At 38.7% G+C, this 17,170-nt stretch overlaps 1 protein-coding gene across 4 annotated transcripts; it reads left to right on the forward strand.

Annotated features, from left to right (window-relative positions):
- The first annotated feature begins 74 nt into the window (after positions 1-74).
- LOC107266123 (protein spaetzle 3) lies at positions 75-17,141 on the forward strand. Of its 4 annotated transcripts, XM_025083385.1 has the most exons (8): positions 3,733-4,244; positions 4,878-5,092; positions 5,241-6,588; positions 6,831-7,068; positions 14,498-14,622; positions 15,238-15,516; positions 15,608-15,733; positions 15,827-17,141. In XM_025083385.1, the coding sequence occupies exons 3-8, from the start codon at positions 6,056-6,058 to the stop codon at positions 16,014-16,016; spliced, it is 1,491 nt and encodes a 496-aa protein (XP_024939153.1). In that variant the 5' UTR covers positions 3,733-4,244; positions 4,878-5,092; positions 5,241-6,055; the 3' UTR covers positions 16,017-17,141. The 4 variants fall into 4 exon arrangements, with proteins under 4 accessions (XP_024939154.1, XP_024939153.1, XP_015591781.1 ...); XM_025083386.1 differs by lacking the exons at positions 3,733-4,244; positions 4,878-5,092 and adding an exon at positions 75-178; XM_015736295.2 differs by lacking the exon at positions 4,878-5,092.
- Positions 17,142-17,170: the final 29 nt, after the last annotated feature.

The following is a 17,170-nucleotide window of genomic DNA, read 5'->3' on the forward strand; positions in this document are numbered from 1 at the left end:
GGTACGACTGTTCTTCTATTTAATTTTGTTAATTTCTTTTCTTTTTTAAAAATTTCTTTTTTTTCTATTTTCAGAAATCTTTCGAATTTTCGCGGAAACATCGAAAGGAGAATTCACAGCGCGAACGATGATCGACCGTGCACCAATGACGTCATGGCCGTTCGATTAATTCAACCCGGTGAGTAGGTGAATGCAAATTGCGTTTATCACATTGTTTTTATTCGTCGATAAGAAAAAAAAAAAAATGACAACAGCGAAATCAAATTTTTGATAAACAATATGAAGACTGATATCTCTGTGATATCTACAGTTTTTACGTGACTGGGAAATACCCGTTTTTTAACGTCTGTCCCAGGACTTTATACCCAGAGTGAATTATCACTTAGTCCGTTTATATTTACGTACACTCACACGTATCTCAGTACGTTGCATACTTCGTGGTCAAAGACGAATTTTTTGTCTCTAAAACAACTTGTAACTTTGTCGAGGAATTTATGAATTTAACCAACGGGAAGCCTGCTCACCTCACTAACTTAATCAGCCCGAACGCTTTTAAGATCAAGGATCACGGATTATATGTAGATCTTTGTCTGCAATATACCTGTGGTAAATTAATTAGAAAATTTTTTTTAGTAAATCATATTTACAATATTAAGTATATCGTTACAGTGAACGTGCGACTGTATCGTCATGAATATCTATAGGATTATTTATTTAAAAAAAATTCAATTACATTTCATAGCTTTTATTTTCCAAGGGATACAATTTTGAGTAAACAAATTTTTTATTTACTCAAAGTTCGGTATGACGTTTAACAAATTTTGAGTTTTATAAAAATTTTTGAACCCGTAAACGACCAATGAAAAATACCAGTATCATTAATAAATTAAAAATCATTTGAAAGTACTCAGCTACAAATTGGACGAAAAGTATGTCCGTCCTTGTCTTACATAAGCAATTACCCATAAGAGCCTCTCTCTCGCACTCGTGGCAGGTATAGGTAACTCCAAAAATCTGTCTCAAACGACAAACCTCCGATTGAATATCTCATCAATACAGTTTTTTTCGCATTGTTAATTAGCATGGATCTTTGTCGTAACATTATATAATAATTTTTGTTTAAAATGGCAACCGATCAAATCAATCCTATTATATAAGTCAAACCTAATCTCTATACCAGATAGCCCTGTAACTGCCTATGGATATCAGATGATGTGTGCTAACTACCTATTTTACAAAATTTCTAATTTCTATTTACTGTCTTACCTAATCAACATACAAATCCAACCATACATAAGCCGTGCAAGAGTTGTCACGATTATGAATAGATTTTCATCAAGTATCGTCCTTAATAGTTTCACACTGTTTGTTTACAACTGTTCTAGGAAAAGAGAAATTTTTGTCAAATTACATCGCTACAACCTTATTACACCTTTAAAAAACTCGACACCGTGTACAGTTTCATTCAAAAATGATAATACGTCAACACGTGAAAAACCCGGGAATCACGACACCATCACCCTGTATTAACCCCAAAGTGACATAATCTTAAGATTCATCAGCGAATCACTACAGAACGTAAATGTTCACTATTTCTAAGTGAAAATCCATTTCAATCGTATATACCAGTCATCCCGGTACATCATCACGGTATCATCCTGATAGTCTTAAATATACATACGTACACAGCGTTAAAGTAAGGCTCAGCCACTAATCAAAGGCAAAGATTTTATTGTTACGCGTGGGCGTTTATTTTTGTCATTTCCATTGTGTATATATATATCTATATATGTTTATATATGGATATATATCTATATGGTCGACGGGAACGATGTCGAAGTCAGTCGCGAAGCGTTTAACCTATTTTGCGTGAGTCATAAAGTAAAAGTATATTTATTACGGGCAGTTAGGATTGCACACGGTCTACCCTTAACTCGATCAGCCATTAATACTCAGGATCGTGAGAATCCTCGCTGTATCCAATAGGACAGCAGATTACAAGATCACCAGGATATTATATACAGTGTATGTCATATATACAGATATACTCACAGTATATCCAAATATGGAAAAATAATGTAGATACGTATGAGGTCTATGGCTATATTATGTACTGGCCTTGAATTTAGGTATGTTAAATCGAAAGATCATTCGGCTTCCGTTTCGGAATGGACTTCCGTCGTTAGACTCATAACACGGGTTACGATTAGTCTCAAGGAAACGCCAAATGACAGCACGATATAGTCATTTCTCATTTCTCGGATGATTTGACAGCTTATTACTTGTTTATCTCGGGAGTGTTCAGTTTTATTCCAGGCATCTCTGTGTAAATACGAATTAAATGTTTTTACAATGTGGTCCAATCACTGTTGATAATTAGTCCCTGATTGACCGTCGATAACGAGAATCAGATAATTGCTTGATATTTTTAGCACGCGCTACCGGTAAAACAGCGACAGTACCAAATTATTATGGCTCCAATGCATATCTCAATGTCAGACCTCGCTCGTGCCTTGGCTTCCTGGTCCGGTCGTGCAAGGACCATATTTAGTATCTGGTTTTGTTGGTATCTGTCACTGTACCTTAAACCAATTGAAAACTGGTCCATTCACGGTGGCTTATCTTTGCACTTATCAAAACTAGTTTTCAGCATTTGCTAAGCTGCATTAAAAAGCCATTGCGAATTTATATTTAGCTAGGATGAAATGGGGTTATGAAATTTTTTTTTACATTTTAACAGTGTAAGTTTTTGGTATGGCCAAAGTGGTGTTTTTTCAGTGACAAATAAGCGGCCTCAGATTTATCGTGACTAGGTGTGGCTGCCGGTAGCATCGTGTGTAAAGCCAACTGGGTATATTTACGTATTTCAAAGGTACGTATATGTATATTAGATGGTTACTATGGAGATCAGACGAGAAGCGTTCCAATTGCTCCAGCATTCGTTCTGGTACTGAAATGAAAGGTAACGTGAGGCAAGAGATAAAAAAAAATTGAAAAGGAGAAGAACTTCCCCTCTCTCAGATTAACTATGACAGTACTAGACGAGAGGGAGATACGTAGTAACTGCATATTGTAACTAGGATGCATTATACTACATATTACTGTAGATATTATCTCAACGAGATATTAACGAGCTAATCGATTACACCGTTACGTAATCCTCATAAGGTCGAGTGGGAGCAATAAAAAATATTTTTTTGTGAAAGTACAAGTTAAATAATCAAAAAATTTAATTGAACTCTAATCGATTTTTTACGAAAAATTCAGAACATCCTTCGAGTCATAATTTCGAAAATAAAATTCATTTTTCCATACATACATATGTATATGAACGTTAAAATTCCTACTGTCTGGTTATTAATTAGTGTCCGTACAATTAAATGACTGTTGCATTCACCAGATTGCGAGGGAGCGACAAAAGTGACTGCCGATTAGTTCTGAGATTGGTTCCAAGAGAAAGAACAGTTTACAGAAGGACAATGCATATGCCTGTATCTCTCTGTATATGTATATAGATATAGCGGAGATAACGCCAAGTACTAGAACACCAGTGTGGCACCGGCAAATGGTAGAGACACCAAAGGAGGTGGTTCTGATTGTATGACAAGGTGGGGAGATACCTACCAAAGAGGGAGAGTGAACAGGAGAAAGAGAATATACGAATGTTATACTCTTTATGATCAAACTCGAGTCTTGAAAGACGTCTTATCCCCATCCAGCTTGCTCAGAAGTCTCAGTTGACGTTCGCCATCCAAGCGTTACGGTTACGCGACTACCTTACCGACCGTACTCTACATGTGCCCGAAGAGCACGCGGTATAACGTGGGTTCCTAGATACCATATGAGATACTCGTGCAGCCACTTATTAAAGTATCGTACTGTACGATTAACTAAAATTACAATTGTTTATCAAATTTATCCTCACGTTATCCGAGTTGTGGTTAACTGAGCTGCTGTGCTTCCAGCCGATCGAAATACATATATACGTGTATACTGGTAACGTACGTAGCGCGCGTCGATCCTCCCGAAAATAGTTCGCCGGAAAGTGAAAGTTGCGCAAATCGTTTTGCCCGGCTTGTACCTATATATCGTCAGTTTGAGTATAGTTCTTGGTGGACACTGTGGCGGGAGTTATAATATATATATATATATATATATATAATTTTTAATTATACAAATGATCGTTAACAATCTTTTTACATACTGAAGGAACATATACGGATTAGATCCAGATCAGTGTCAAGGTATATGGCGTTTATTATTTCTTATGGATGATTTTTTTCATTGATATATGATATCAGTATATCAGGTCATCGATATAATTTTTACTACCGTCATAATTGTTTGATTTTTTGAGCTATTCGATTTTTTTTTTCATTATCGAAGCATGCTTCATACGTCTCGTGTCTTGTTACGTATCTGCCGTCACGTATTACAGTTTAAGTCGGACTTTCTACCTGACGAAAGCGAGAAATTTGACTGCTAGGCTACGAGACGTCTTTTGGCCTCTAGTGATGGAGACGACGTAATCTTTTTTTTGGCTTTCGATTATCCTTTTAATTTTGTGAAACTGCGAGAATTTTTCTTTGCTGCCTTATTTTTTTTTAAATTCCGTACGTTTACCAACGCCGCGACGCATCCCGCACAAAGATGTCCCTGAAGTGAGTAAGCAATGAAGCGAGTGAGCAATCGTATACGTGAGTCTCTGCGTGACTTCCTATACACCAATACGGGGCTACTCAATAGAAAACGTACCACCTGTAGTCGGTTGTAACGTACAAGTCAAATGGATAGACTAACTTCAGGTGGTACGTTCGGTTTGAATAACCCTGTATATGCCGGTGGCGTTGCCGATTTTTCCTTCTTGACTATTCCAGCGGGTAACGTCAAACGTCAAACGCGAAAGAAAGTTCCCTTGGGTTGCGCGTCGCGTCTCCTTTGCATATATCTGGGTAAGGCCGTCACGAGCGAGTACGCGAGTACTAACACCTAAGGAGAGTGAGAGCGCGCCAAGTCAAACACCTACGTGGCTCGTGTTTATACGTGGTCGATCCTAGGAGAGCCTCAAATGCCAAGATATTACCCGCCAAAGGTAATTACGTGCCCCGATATGTTGCGTCACATCGGGATGCTCGGAAATAGGATTAATTTGGGAATTTGAAAAAAATGGAGAAAAAGTGCAAATTTGGTAAAAAAAATTTTTCCAAAATTTTTGTCATTTTGCTATTTTTTTTTTGTAGGTTCTTTCGCTGTGGGGTCAGCATCTTACGGAATCCGTAACGTATCCCTGTATATGGCTGTAACGGATCATAGAGTGTTGTAAACAGAAGAGTCTCAACGGCCAAGATCGTACGGCGGTTGTAGTCTGGAGTTTGGATCGAAGGTCTGTCCAGTCATGTGGCACCAGAAGGAACAAGGAGACAAGTTTGAGACCACGATAATCTGACGATCGTCAAGATTTGCAATCTTGTAGTAAGGCGTTACGGAGTTACTTTTCTGGTTGTTGCTGTTGCTGCTGGGTGCCATTCACCAGCTAGTTATTTAAAAAGCAACGCTCACTTTGGATATACACCTTTGCTTCGGACCAGCCACGTGGCCGTCATTATGACCGTCTTCGTCATTCCTATCGACGTATGCCGAGTCGGCCAGTCTGCTGATTCAAGATCATTACCGTGCTGGGGACCATTTTGAGATCGCTGGGCAACTTTTTGAAGGTGGCCATCGATCTGTAGAGCGAGGACGCGATTAACCAGCGTGAAAGATTACGAAGTGGCGCGTCGCTATGAAGTGAGATCATCTTCCTTGTGTATAGAGGATGCTCTGAGTCTGCGGATTTTTTTTTATCAGCATTTTTTCCTTTCTCCCGAGGGAAACAGAGAGAGAGAGAGAGAGAGAGAGAGAGAGAGAGAGAGAGAGAGAGAGATAGAGTGAACCTTAGGACGTAAGATAATAATTTTTTTTCAACTTTTCATATATTTATACAAAGTGATTTTGACTTTTACGGTGCATCGAAGGAACGTGTCTGTTTCTAAGGGGTTGTAGAGTTTTAAAAAAGATGTCACTAGTGAACTTTACCCTACCGTATCAAACGGCTTCGCCGTCCCCATTTTTGTTCAATGGTGCGGGAGGACATTCGACTGTCAATAATCTTCGATTAAACGCTGTACTACCGCCGCCACCAGCACCCAGTTACAACGACGAGGAGCCTTTTCAAAATGAGCCATACATACCACCTCCACAGTATGAGCAACGTCATCAACAACAACAGCAACAGCAACAAGAACGTCATCGTCAACATGCCCAACAAAGGAGCCGGGAGCAACATCAGATTTTACAACAGCATCCAGGACATGGTGCAGCCTCCCTGTCTACTCAGGATGCACGATACGCTAATTACAATCAGGACTTTAGGAGGACCCAGCCCAGACAGCAGCAACAACAACAAACGAGACCACCACCGCCCCCTCAAGCTCCTCTGCCCGTTCCTCAAGAACAACAGCAGAGGATCCACCCTCATCATTCTCAGGAGGCTCTACCGTCTCAAGCCAGAGAACAACCCAGTGAAAACTACCCGGACAGGCCCAATGGGTAAATCAAAATAACTAAACTGTTCTGTCTGTATTCTAAACACGTGTTTCTTCACCGATTCGATGATCGTCACTGGGTCCTTTTGTTCCGTTGGACCCACGACGCTTGCGATCTTACGGAACAAAATGGAAAGTCAGTATGATTTTTACGAGCATGAAAAATACGTGTCATGCATACAATACAGTCAATTAAATAATTTTTTAATGTCACTTTCATTATCGTTCTCATTTTTTGTCCCCAAGGTACACAAGAGTCAACAGCGAAGCGTATCCAGGACCCGATGCCAAAACCTCGGTCCACGCTGTCCTAGATTACGATGACGATTTCGATGACTATTACGACGACGAGGATCAAGACTTTCCCAGTAACGCTCACGTGACGCCGATCCAGGGACCAATATTTTTGAAAAATGGTTCGGTACCGGTGGTACCGCTCTATTCCTATCCTCAGCTTAACAACGGGACCTTCGTACAGATTCCTGTGAGTAGTCCTGAAAATTGCATGAAAATTTACAATAACAATTTTCCAATAGTCAATCGTCCTCCCCGTGGGAAAGATCACTCGCCGATATGTCCTCAGGCACTTCGGTGTCTACCCGGGGGAGAATTGAGATACAGTGAAAGAGAGAGACACGCAGAGAGGAAAAAAAGACATTGACCCAAGAAAATTCCAGTCACGTACCTCGAGCATCAAGGTCCCCCGATTGAATCACAGGAGCGTATACTTTTTACAAGACACCTTCCCTCGAGACAAAGGACTCGTAAGGTTAATAGTTGACAGGAGAATGGCCCAGGCGCGCTCTCCTTTTTCCTATCTCGTCTTTGTACTACAGATACAAACGTAATCGTAATAGGTATACCTGTAGTGCGCTTATACGCAGGTTGAGTCACTAGTCAGAGGATACAGTTTCTTCTCAGCATATATATATATATATATGTTATGAAGAATATACGACCATCTAGGATATAATGCAATAATGCACTTTCTACCTCCATACTTGCTGCACTCAATATTCTTTTAATCCCAACGAAGTGGCAGCACTGCTAACTGATCCATATGCATAGCTAACAGCCTGGCTAATAACAAATTCCCTATGAAACACGTGAGTTGTTACATTGGCTACTCGAATTAATGGTGCGCCATGGGTAGGCGCGCCTATGTCCCAATGATTTATCGCTGAACTCCTGACCTTCTGGTATGCGAATACTTAACGGGCCATCAACACGGGACAATAACGAGTAAAGATATTTCGAGAAATTTTTTATTGTTTTTGTACTTCTATAAGTCCCATTCAAATCTGTGGGACCCGTAAACACTTTGCCAAGCTTCTCGACTTGGATAATTATTATTTGAAATAGTCAAGCCGATTTGGTAATTTTATGCACTGTTTATAGGCATCTATTTTAATTTGCTTTTTATACTGGGTGGCCAACCCTTAGACTCGGTATCTGCCAATGTACCTTGACTATAGATATACGTGGCATTTCGTTACTGTACCCATGACCTATGTATCTCGAGTGGCATCTTCGCCAACCCGGACTGTGTTTATGCTTATATATATGTATATAGTCTGGAAGTCCATGTTAGGTTTGTGTCTACTTACTTATAGGCATGGATCGTATAAATGTGAGATAGACTGTGGACGCCATGGGATCTCGGCAGGACTGACCGTAAGGTCAGCCGGCACAGTGGCATTGAGACTGTAACCTCTTGACCTATTAGCTACGTGGCAGGAGACAGAAATACGTTTAATAAATGTCGCTTCGGATAAGAATACCTAGCGGCTGACTAGTCTGTTAGTCAGAGGCTGTCGGGGAACCTGAGAAAGTAAAGTTCACAGCATGCTAGACTCCACGCCTTTCATTTGACTTGACGATCATTGTGCATCGGTGACTGTAAACCCCGTTAGATTTTTGTTTTAATTTAGATTTTTTGAAATATTTTTATCTTTGACTTTTTATTCGTTCCTAGTAGAGGGACTGCGTGGTATGGAAGTTTTTCTGAGGTCAGTTTCGTTGTATGATGCCATTAAGATGCTACCAGATCATTTTGAATCTGTCACGAACATCTTGACTTAACTGCTTGGACCAACCAGGTGTTACTGGGCGTTAACAGCTAGCGTGAAACTCTTAATTTCACTGGCCATCTATGGCGTATGCTAATACACCTGTCCAGATATGTCATAACTCATGTACCGTAAGCGCGGGTTATTAAAAAAAAAAAAAAAAGAGAGGGTGTTGTGAAAACTTTTATTGCTCTTGGCTAAAGTCACTCGCTCTGTCATCCTTGAATTTATACTGAATTTCCATACCCGAGTCTGTTGTCTTGCTTAGTCGTGGGATCAACCTGGCAATGGCGGTTCAGTCTCTTTGGTAAGGATATTGATAGAGAGATGTTACGATTTCGAGCTAATCCAATTTTCAAAATGAGAAAGTCAAGGCGCCACGAAACGAGACACTCGTTTGCTGGCATCCCGGCCCCGGCCGATCATCACAGGATGGTAAATGTTAAGAGTGCAGGGACGTTACTGTCGTTCGGTGACTTTGGAGCTGATGACGTGACATTTCGCGATGTCTCACTTTCCTGATCTTCAACATTCAAGGTGTCTCAATCTCCAAGGATTTTGCTTATTCATATTCTTCTGTATTCTACGTGGCGAAGGGTCCCTATGCCATGGTAACAGTTTAGTACCCATTTTGCTCACCCTTTTACGGAGCGCTGGGTGTCCAGCCGCTAGTAGATATTTTTACCTTCGAGTTTTCTGCCTTTGTAGTCAATGCTATTTTACGCAAACGACCCTCGGACTAAACTAATAAAATATCTTGCGAAATCCGGGTTGCATCCTGGTGGCTTCGCCGTGTGTGCTGATTACTTTGCACTTTGAGTATTAAACTTTTGCGGAGACTGTAAAACGGCTACGAAGCCGTGAAGTAGATCATAAAAGTACCAACTGGTCGATTTAACTGACAATTTTAGTCATTTTCCTTGTTACGCACTTCACGCATCTGAGCAGGATCTGCAAAGCAAACAAAACACTTCGTATAGCATGGCTTCGGTTAACTTAAGGTTTTTCATTTTTTTTTTGTTTTCATTACACTCGTAATTTTTGTTTGCTTTTCTTATTTCTCGCGAAATATTTACTTGCGAAATATCATGACAAATACGTACGTTCGGTTTCTGCTAAATTATATCTGGCTAAATTCATGACTCGTGCGCCTACCGGAGATTATTAACGCGCGGGATTAGCGAACACGCGGTACTTGACAGGAGCGAAAACTGGAAGCTGGAATTATGATAATGACCATACCCGTTGTCGAATTATAATAAAGCTACGAGTTTATACACGGACCTTTTTTTTCCTCTGCAGCAATTATTTCTCACGATACGATTATACCTAAGAGTAACAAATTACACATTTAAAAAAAAATATAATTTACCTTTTTCATTTCTCTACAATTTTGAACTACACACCTCATTGTACGATGGAATAAAAAAAATTTTAGCATTTCCCTCTGACGCTCCAAGAAGTAATCCGATGACTCACTGTACCTACATTAAATCAATGCCGTACTTACCGACTGTGTTCACCGTAGGTCAAAAAATCAATCGTCGATCGGACCTTTCACCGATCAATAATAGAGGGAGCCATTTCATCATTACTGACGCGAATATCAATTTGACAATTATAGTTCGCGAGATCATTGTCATTATCCATTAATAAAATGACACTAGATAAGGTACAGTCATTACACTATACCCATAGCTATACCAACAGCCGTCCAATTAGTAGATACACTCATCATAATTAGCATCCATACCTAACCTAACAAACTATGCATGCAATGACTCTAGTTACTTTTCGGTCCAATGATTTTCCACGCAGTTCATTTACATACCTAATAATCATTACACGTTATTAGCAGTGCGTACGAGTCATTCGTTAGTCATTCTCCACATATACAAACAATAAAATGCAATGATTTTTTTTTAATAAAAAAAGTCATCAAGACATACGTTGTATCCATCATTATTTTTTCAAAAACACGAGATATCATATTCGCATTAATGACTTACCGTAAAGTCATTGAAAGTCATTGCTTCCAATGCCAACCAATCATCATTCGTATACTACATTCAGGCTACATTCTTGAAGCGATCATCGATCCCACTTGGTAATGGGGAATTAGTATGAGGGAGATTGATGGGTCGTTTTGTATTTCTCACCTAATACGTAATATATATATACATATATGATACACCCTATACAGGTATTACGTTGATCAATCAACATGGATGACTTAATAGTAAGTTTTTCGTCATTCATTTGATGGCGAATAATCCAACCAATCGAAAAATGAATGTCGTTACTTATACGCAAGATGAGCACGAATCGGTCGACACTCGTACTCTGCCATTGAAATGTATAAAAATACTCGCTGACTAAAGTGGCAAGGAACGCATTCGATAATTTACTTGCGTGGAGAACGGAACCGAGGAATAGTCATTAATGAAGTCTTGAAAATCGCAAATGATGACCAAACTATCGTTGCTCGTCGATTAGTCGTTTTTCGATTGTACAATTAAAATTACCACGAGTTGATTGACGCTAATGATAATCGATTAATTGATGAATTTCTCATCTGTCAGTATGAAAAAAATGCAATTTTTTTTTTACATTGATTCAAAAACAATCATTACGTAGTGCTTATGCACGTTTTCGTCCGAAAAATTATTTTGTGTATGTATCTTCAGGAATATATATATATATATATTTTCGCTACCAAAATCATGAAGAAACTTTCTCCAACTTTTATAATGTCCACGTAATATTTTACTTGTCCCGGAGACAAAGGGGGATACGAAATAGAGTTACAGGTATATATGTGTATATATATATCTATAAATGTAGAGCGATTCGGTTCGTTTTTGAAAAATCAACTGCGATCATTAATATAAAAATCCCGAGACTCCTTGAAGTCTTTTAATGATTTTTTATCGAGTTTGACAATTATTTACTATAAAGATCAGATGTCGACGTTATTGTTTCGCTGGGTCTACGTTGCTTTGGATATATGCAGTTTGTATGTATGTATATATATATATATATATATGTCTGTATAATATATATGTACAGATGTCAAGCCGTGCGTGAACGATTGCTTTGATCAGTACCGTCCTTGGCTCTATTCAAATATTGAATTAATATTCGCGGAAGTTGTGGTAAAGAACCAGATCTCAATATAGGCTTCCTTCTTAGATATACAATAGGTATGCGTGGCTATTGCAATATATATATATAACCTTACATACATTAATATACTCATATATGCAGGTATTTATTTGATTAAAGATCGATCAACATTGATCTTGGAAATGGATTAAAAATAATTCTGACGTAACGATCATTGCTCGTTACATTTAAATAGTTAAGATTATTATTGACATGCATTTTACGTATACTTGATGCATGAGTTGGAAAAATTGCACGTGAAAAAAATTGTGAATGGAAAATGTCTTAGAAAATTATTTTAAAAATTGGTGTAATTTTTTTTAATTTTGCATTTCTTTTGTGTCATATAACAGCTTGCGTAATATCGAGTTTTATTTAGCGCACTCAGCTTTCCCAATAGCGTAATGATTCATGAAGGAAGTGTATGGCATATGCGTATGCATGACTAGGTAGACTTGAATGACGCCCACAATGATTCCTGGTCGAGTAACGTGGGTCGAGGGTACGTTAATGACACTTGAAAATATAACTTCCGGTATTATGGAAATTCCGTTGTAACGGTTTTTTGTCTTTCTTGAAGGTTTACGGAAATTATTATGATATGTACTAAATATAATTTTTCTTTCTCGTAAATTACGAAACTCACTGTATACGGTATTTAAGATGCATTGTCCAACGTGCTTGTAGTCTCGTTAGGTATATTGCCTCTGGCTTAATTACCGGTAAAGGTATTCGAGTTAATGAGCCTCAAATAGCTGACGTTAGATACCGTTCAGTGGCAGTCTACTTACTTCTTCTTACAGCTGTACGGGAAATTGGATAAACTAGCTCCGTGACGTTATTGAGCTATAATGTGTGAGAGAGAGTGAGACAAATTTGAAGGAGTATACGTAGATAAGACTACTGGGGTGAGGGTATGTTGTCCTTTGAATAAATGTAAGGTGTTGGCCTTACAGGCTAGTTCAACTTTCAGTATAGACCTTTAAGTCGATGGTATCTCGTCCGTTGCCGACCGGTCGGTATTGCAGGTTATGGTTTTGAAAAATTTGTATAATTTCATTCAGTCTGCTGACTTCAGGCAGATCGTCACTCTTGTTGTTGATTGTCGAGTGTGAATTTACATTTTTACTTGTTTTTGAGTATCATTATCATGATGTGTTGTAAATTTTGTTGTGCTTCTTTTTGGAATTTTTTAAAAACTTTTTACAACGGGTAATCATTATGTGTACTGTGGGCGAAGTGCGTGCTGTGTATTTTGATAGGACTGATGGTTTTGCATTTCTTTGATAATTCTGGGTAAATTTTTACCGACCGAACCCGGAATCTTAGTGTGGATGTTATCGGCTAACTGTGGGTTTTCCTTGGCTCTCGTGTCTTATTCTAGGAGGGAAAGTTTTTGGTGGTTAGAGTGTGCTAGGATTTTCGGTGAGGCACTACGGGGTGTACAGGAATTTATTTAAGTGTTGTGCTGGAAACATGGCGTATTGTTGTGTCTTTGTGAAGTTTTTTGTGAACTGATTTTTTTATTTATCCATCTATCGACTGTTTATGATTTATGTGTGACGAGAGGTTATTAATACGGGATCTTTAGTGTCAGTGGATATATTGCTAGGTGGTGCTTTTGAAAACAGACTGGCCCTGCGGGCACAAGTAATAACGAATGCAGTCATGGACACGGTTTTGTGGGTAAATGATTTGATATACTGTATAATTATTTTTTTTTAATATTAAATAACTTTATTGCTTTAAATACATCTGGAACGTTCCTATTGACAGTCAAAACGAAAACGCATGACGTTTTTTCACGTGTATTGCTGTATATTAAATGATGAAATTCATTGATACACAGTACAAATGATATATAGGAATCTTTGTTTAGGACAATCATACATATATTTTTGAAATTTTACAATTGAACTTTCACCGTAGAATAGCTTTCGAAGTGAACGGAAAATTTCTAATGCAATATTTCTAATACTTTTGAAAGTGCACCAGGACAACTTGAGTCACGAATTCGAATCGACTCGATTCAATGATTGATTATGGGCTATGCATAATCAGACATCTATTGTATACAGACCCAGGAAAGATCCATGAAATTTAGTCAATGATAGGAGAAACAGGATTTCCGTTTTTTTTTTAAAGAACGTTTCGCCCAAACCGAGTTAAAATTGCGGGAAGTGATAGAAAAAGGATGGTAAAAACCATTGTTTGTGTTGCATAGTAACTTCGTGGACGTCACAACATTTTTTTTCCTTCTCAACAGGCTGATGTGAAAATTCAAATTCGAAGACAGAAAAATAAAAGAATTTTTATCTCATTCCATTAGACAGACCCACAAACGCATTTTATTTATGCAAAATCTGGCACCATGATTGTCAACTCGTATCACTTGACAAGTAGTAGCATTGCTATAAATCCTGTCTCGTGTCATAATGACGTGTAGTATATTTAATTGAATGCGTTACAACCATCAACTACAGGTCGATAAACTCGGAACTGACTGCTCGCCATTAGCATGATGCTCGAGGTCGATCTGCTTATAAGATCTCTGCTGGTTTGTCAGCCATTTACAATTTTGATACTATTTTGACAATAATTCCAGTTCTTATACTATTCCACATTGAATCGATATTAATCTACAATTATCTAATCAAATTTTTAATTACTAATTTGCAGATCTTATGGACGGCCTTGTCCGTAGCATTAGGCGTCGAGTTACGAGGAGATCTTGTGAGAGGTTCGCCATGTATCAAAAGATATCATCAACTGTTCTGTCCAACAGCTGGAAATACTTACCCCATGTAAGTTAAAAAAAAGTATCTCATTGTCATTATGTTCGGGGAAAACATAGGTACCAGAATCAAGGAACGGAAGTCGAGGTAGTCGAAGTCATCATCCGACGCCATTATGAATTTCCGTATTGGAACTAACGTATCGGCGAGTGCGTCACTCGGAGGAAATACCGTCGTGAAATTCGTAAAATGTAGCCCCAGGGACATTTTTCTGTAACGTTAAAGGTTCCTACGTATATAGGAACCCACTTGTATAGCCGCGAGGCTATTTGTCCTTTCGAAAATGACAAATAAGAATACGATTTTACTCGTCGCGACCGAGCTATTTGTTTCAGTCGCTGTAAAGCCAATAAGATCCGCTTTGATGGCGATAAACTGATGAAAAAGGATTCTGAAAAAAAAATGTAGCGTTATGCACGCTCTATCATGCACTGGGTTTTTATATACCGCGAGTAATGGCAGGAGATCGTATTTCTCCGATGTTTACCATTTATAAAATGAAACTTTTATGAACGTTACCAAACGAACGTTTCATACTCGTGTTAGTCATTAAAAAAAAATATGAAAAAATAAATTGAATCAAAAATGTTAAAAATAACCTTAAAATCTTCTGCATATTTTCAGAGACAGAATAGAGCGCTTCATAGACGAGAACAAGGCTCTTATGAAGAGGATGTACGGTGATTTTGAAATGAGCACAGAGTACGGTCCGCCAACGAGAGAACCGGCAGGACATCGCCGGAAGAGGTCCTCCGCGGCGCACGATCTGCCCGACGGAGGACCAAATATCGACAACGATAAGAAGCTAGATCCGGAAATGGATGCTGATGGAGACTCCTTCTTCAGCAAGGCTAGAAACACGAGGCAGTCCTTCGGGAACAATAAAAGCAGCGAAAGCGGCAGGTTAGAGATAAAAATATAATATGAATCGTAATAAATATAAGATTATAATAAAACAGTAAAATTAATATTAATTTAATGTATCGTTTAATAGAATCGACGCATGCGAATCAAAGGTAGAAATAGTGACGCCCTACTGGGCGAGTAACAGCGCCGGTAAGATCCGCGCGATTGTCAACACACAACATTTTGAGCAAGCCATTCACCAGGAAGTATGCTCGTGAGTATATAATGTCATGTATAAAGGAGTGAAGCCAATGAGAAATAATTAATTGATATCGACTAAGAGAAACGTTGAAAAATCCATTTACAGAAAAACCCGGACCAACAGATGTAGCGGCGATTGTGGCTGCGAGCAGAAATACAAATGGCACAGATTACTCGCCTATGATCCTGACAACGACTGCAAAGGCATCTTCATGGATTGGTTCCTCTTTCCATCGTGCTGCGTGTGCAGATGCGATCCCACCAATAAATTCCCACCGTCCAATACACGGAACTGATCTAGTGGATAGCAGCAGCATCGGATTCGCAAGGAACGGACTTTGTCGGGAGACGAAGTGATCCAGTGATATCTCTTCGTGACGATTTTCGTTCCACTTATAATCAAGACTCGTTCATTCGTTTCCTTAACGACGAAGCGGAATCTGATCGACATTCCTAGTAGATTAGAAATCGAGCTAGAAGGAATACCAGGAGTCCCTCGCGACTTCTATAAGGCTTTCCGGTTAGTGCGCCCCCACTATTTATCCTCGCGAACCTTCTAGAGAATTGTAATGGAAGTGACAGACGGCGGCCATCGTGAACAATATATAAATAATGATGAATTAGTGCGGCTGCCGTCTTCGATTATAGCCAAATAAAACTCGTGTGCCTCCCTGTAGGTAAAGTAGGTCTATCGTGCCTATTAAATAATGTATTATCAAAAAAAAAGTGTTGTTTCAGTTAAAATTAAGAAAAAATTATCGAGATTGAGAAACAAAGAAAACTTGATGAGCAATTGAGAGGGAGAGAGATAGAGTAAATGAGAGAAGCGTGCGAAGTACCTACTGTGTTGACATTTTTTGAATGACTGAGCGCATCCTGCATGATCTTCCATTGCTTGTCGTTCTAGCGACAAAACTTTCTCAAGTTATTTAAGTTAAACTTAAGTACTCGTGCTAAGGTATACACTCACAACGTAACTTAAGACTCCTCTCGGATAAGAAGCCTGGATGCTGTTAGGTCCATTTATCACCTAAGAATCAAGCGGCTACTATAAGGAGACATTTTGTTCATTATTGTGTAACCAAGGTCATTACGAGGTTGCCTGACCATCCATGGAAAGTGCTCTTCCTATATTTATTCCAAGTGTAACCATTATTATGTTTCTTAATACGACAAGAAATGGCAACAATGGACTTGCACTTTTCAAACGATTAGTAAATTTCATGGCACGCGCATTGTACATTAATCGGGCACGAACTTTTCATGTGGAACCTTGATATGACGTTGAATTTCATCAACAGGACAATATCCAAATTTCGTATCCGCGAGAACCTTTACTATTACGTTAGTTATGGTAATTGAAAATATCTGTACGTACGCTCCGATTTCTAATTAATAAAAAAAAATATTACAAACATAAACTGCACGCGTGACGATCAATTAGGGGGGG

The sequence above is a fragment of the Cephus cinctus genome, unplaced genomic scaffold (genome assembly GCF_000341935.2).
Source record: "Cephus cinctus unplaced genomic scaffold, Ccin1 Ccin1_scaffold0299, whole genome shotgun sequence".
NCBI lineage: Eukaryota > Metazoa > Arthropoda > Insecta > Hymenoptera > Cephidae > Cephus > Cephus cinctus.

Excerpts from the sequence above, each read along its gene's own strand:
- LOC107266123 (XM_025083386.1), top strand. The coding sequence starts at position 6,056 with ATGTCACTAGTGAACTTTACCCTACCGTATCAAACGGCTTCGCCGTCC. Across the intron at positions 7,069-14,497 it reads GGACCTTCGTACAGATTCCT|ATCTTATGGACGGCCTTGTC; the intron begins GTGAGTAGTCCT and ends ACTAATTTGCAG. Across the intron at positions 14,623-15,237 it reads GCTGGAAATACTTACCCCAT|AGACAGAATAGAGCGCTTCA; the intron begins GTAAGTTAAAAA and ends GCATATTTTCAG.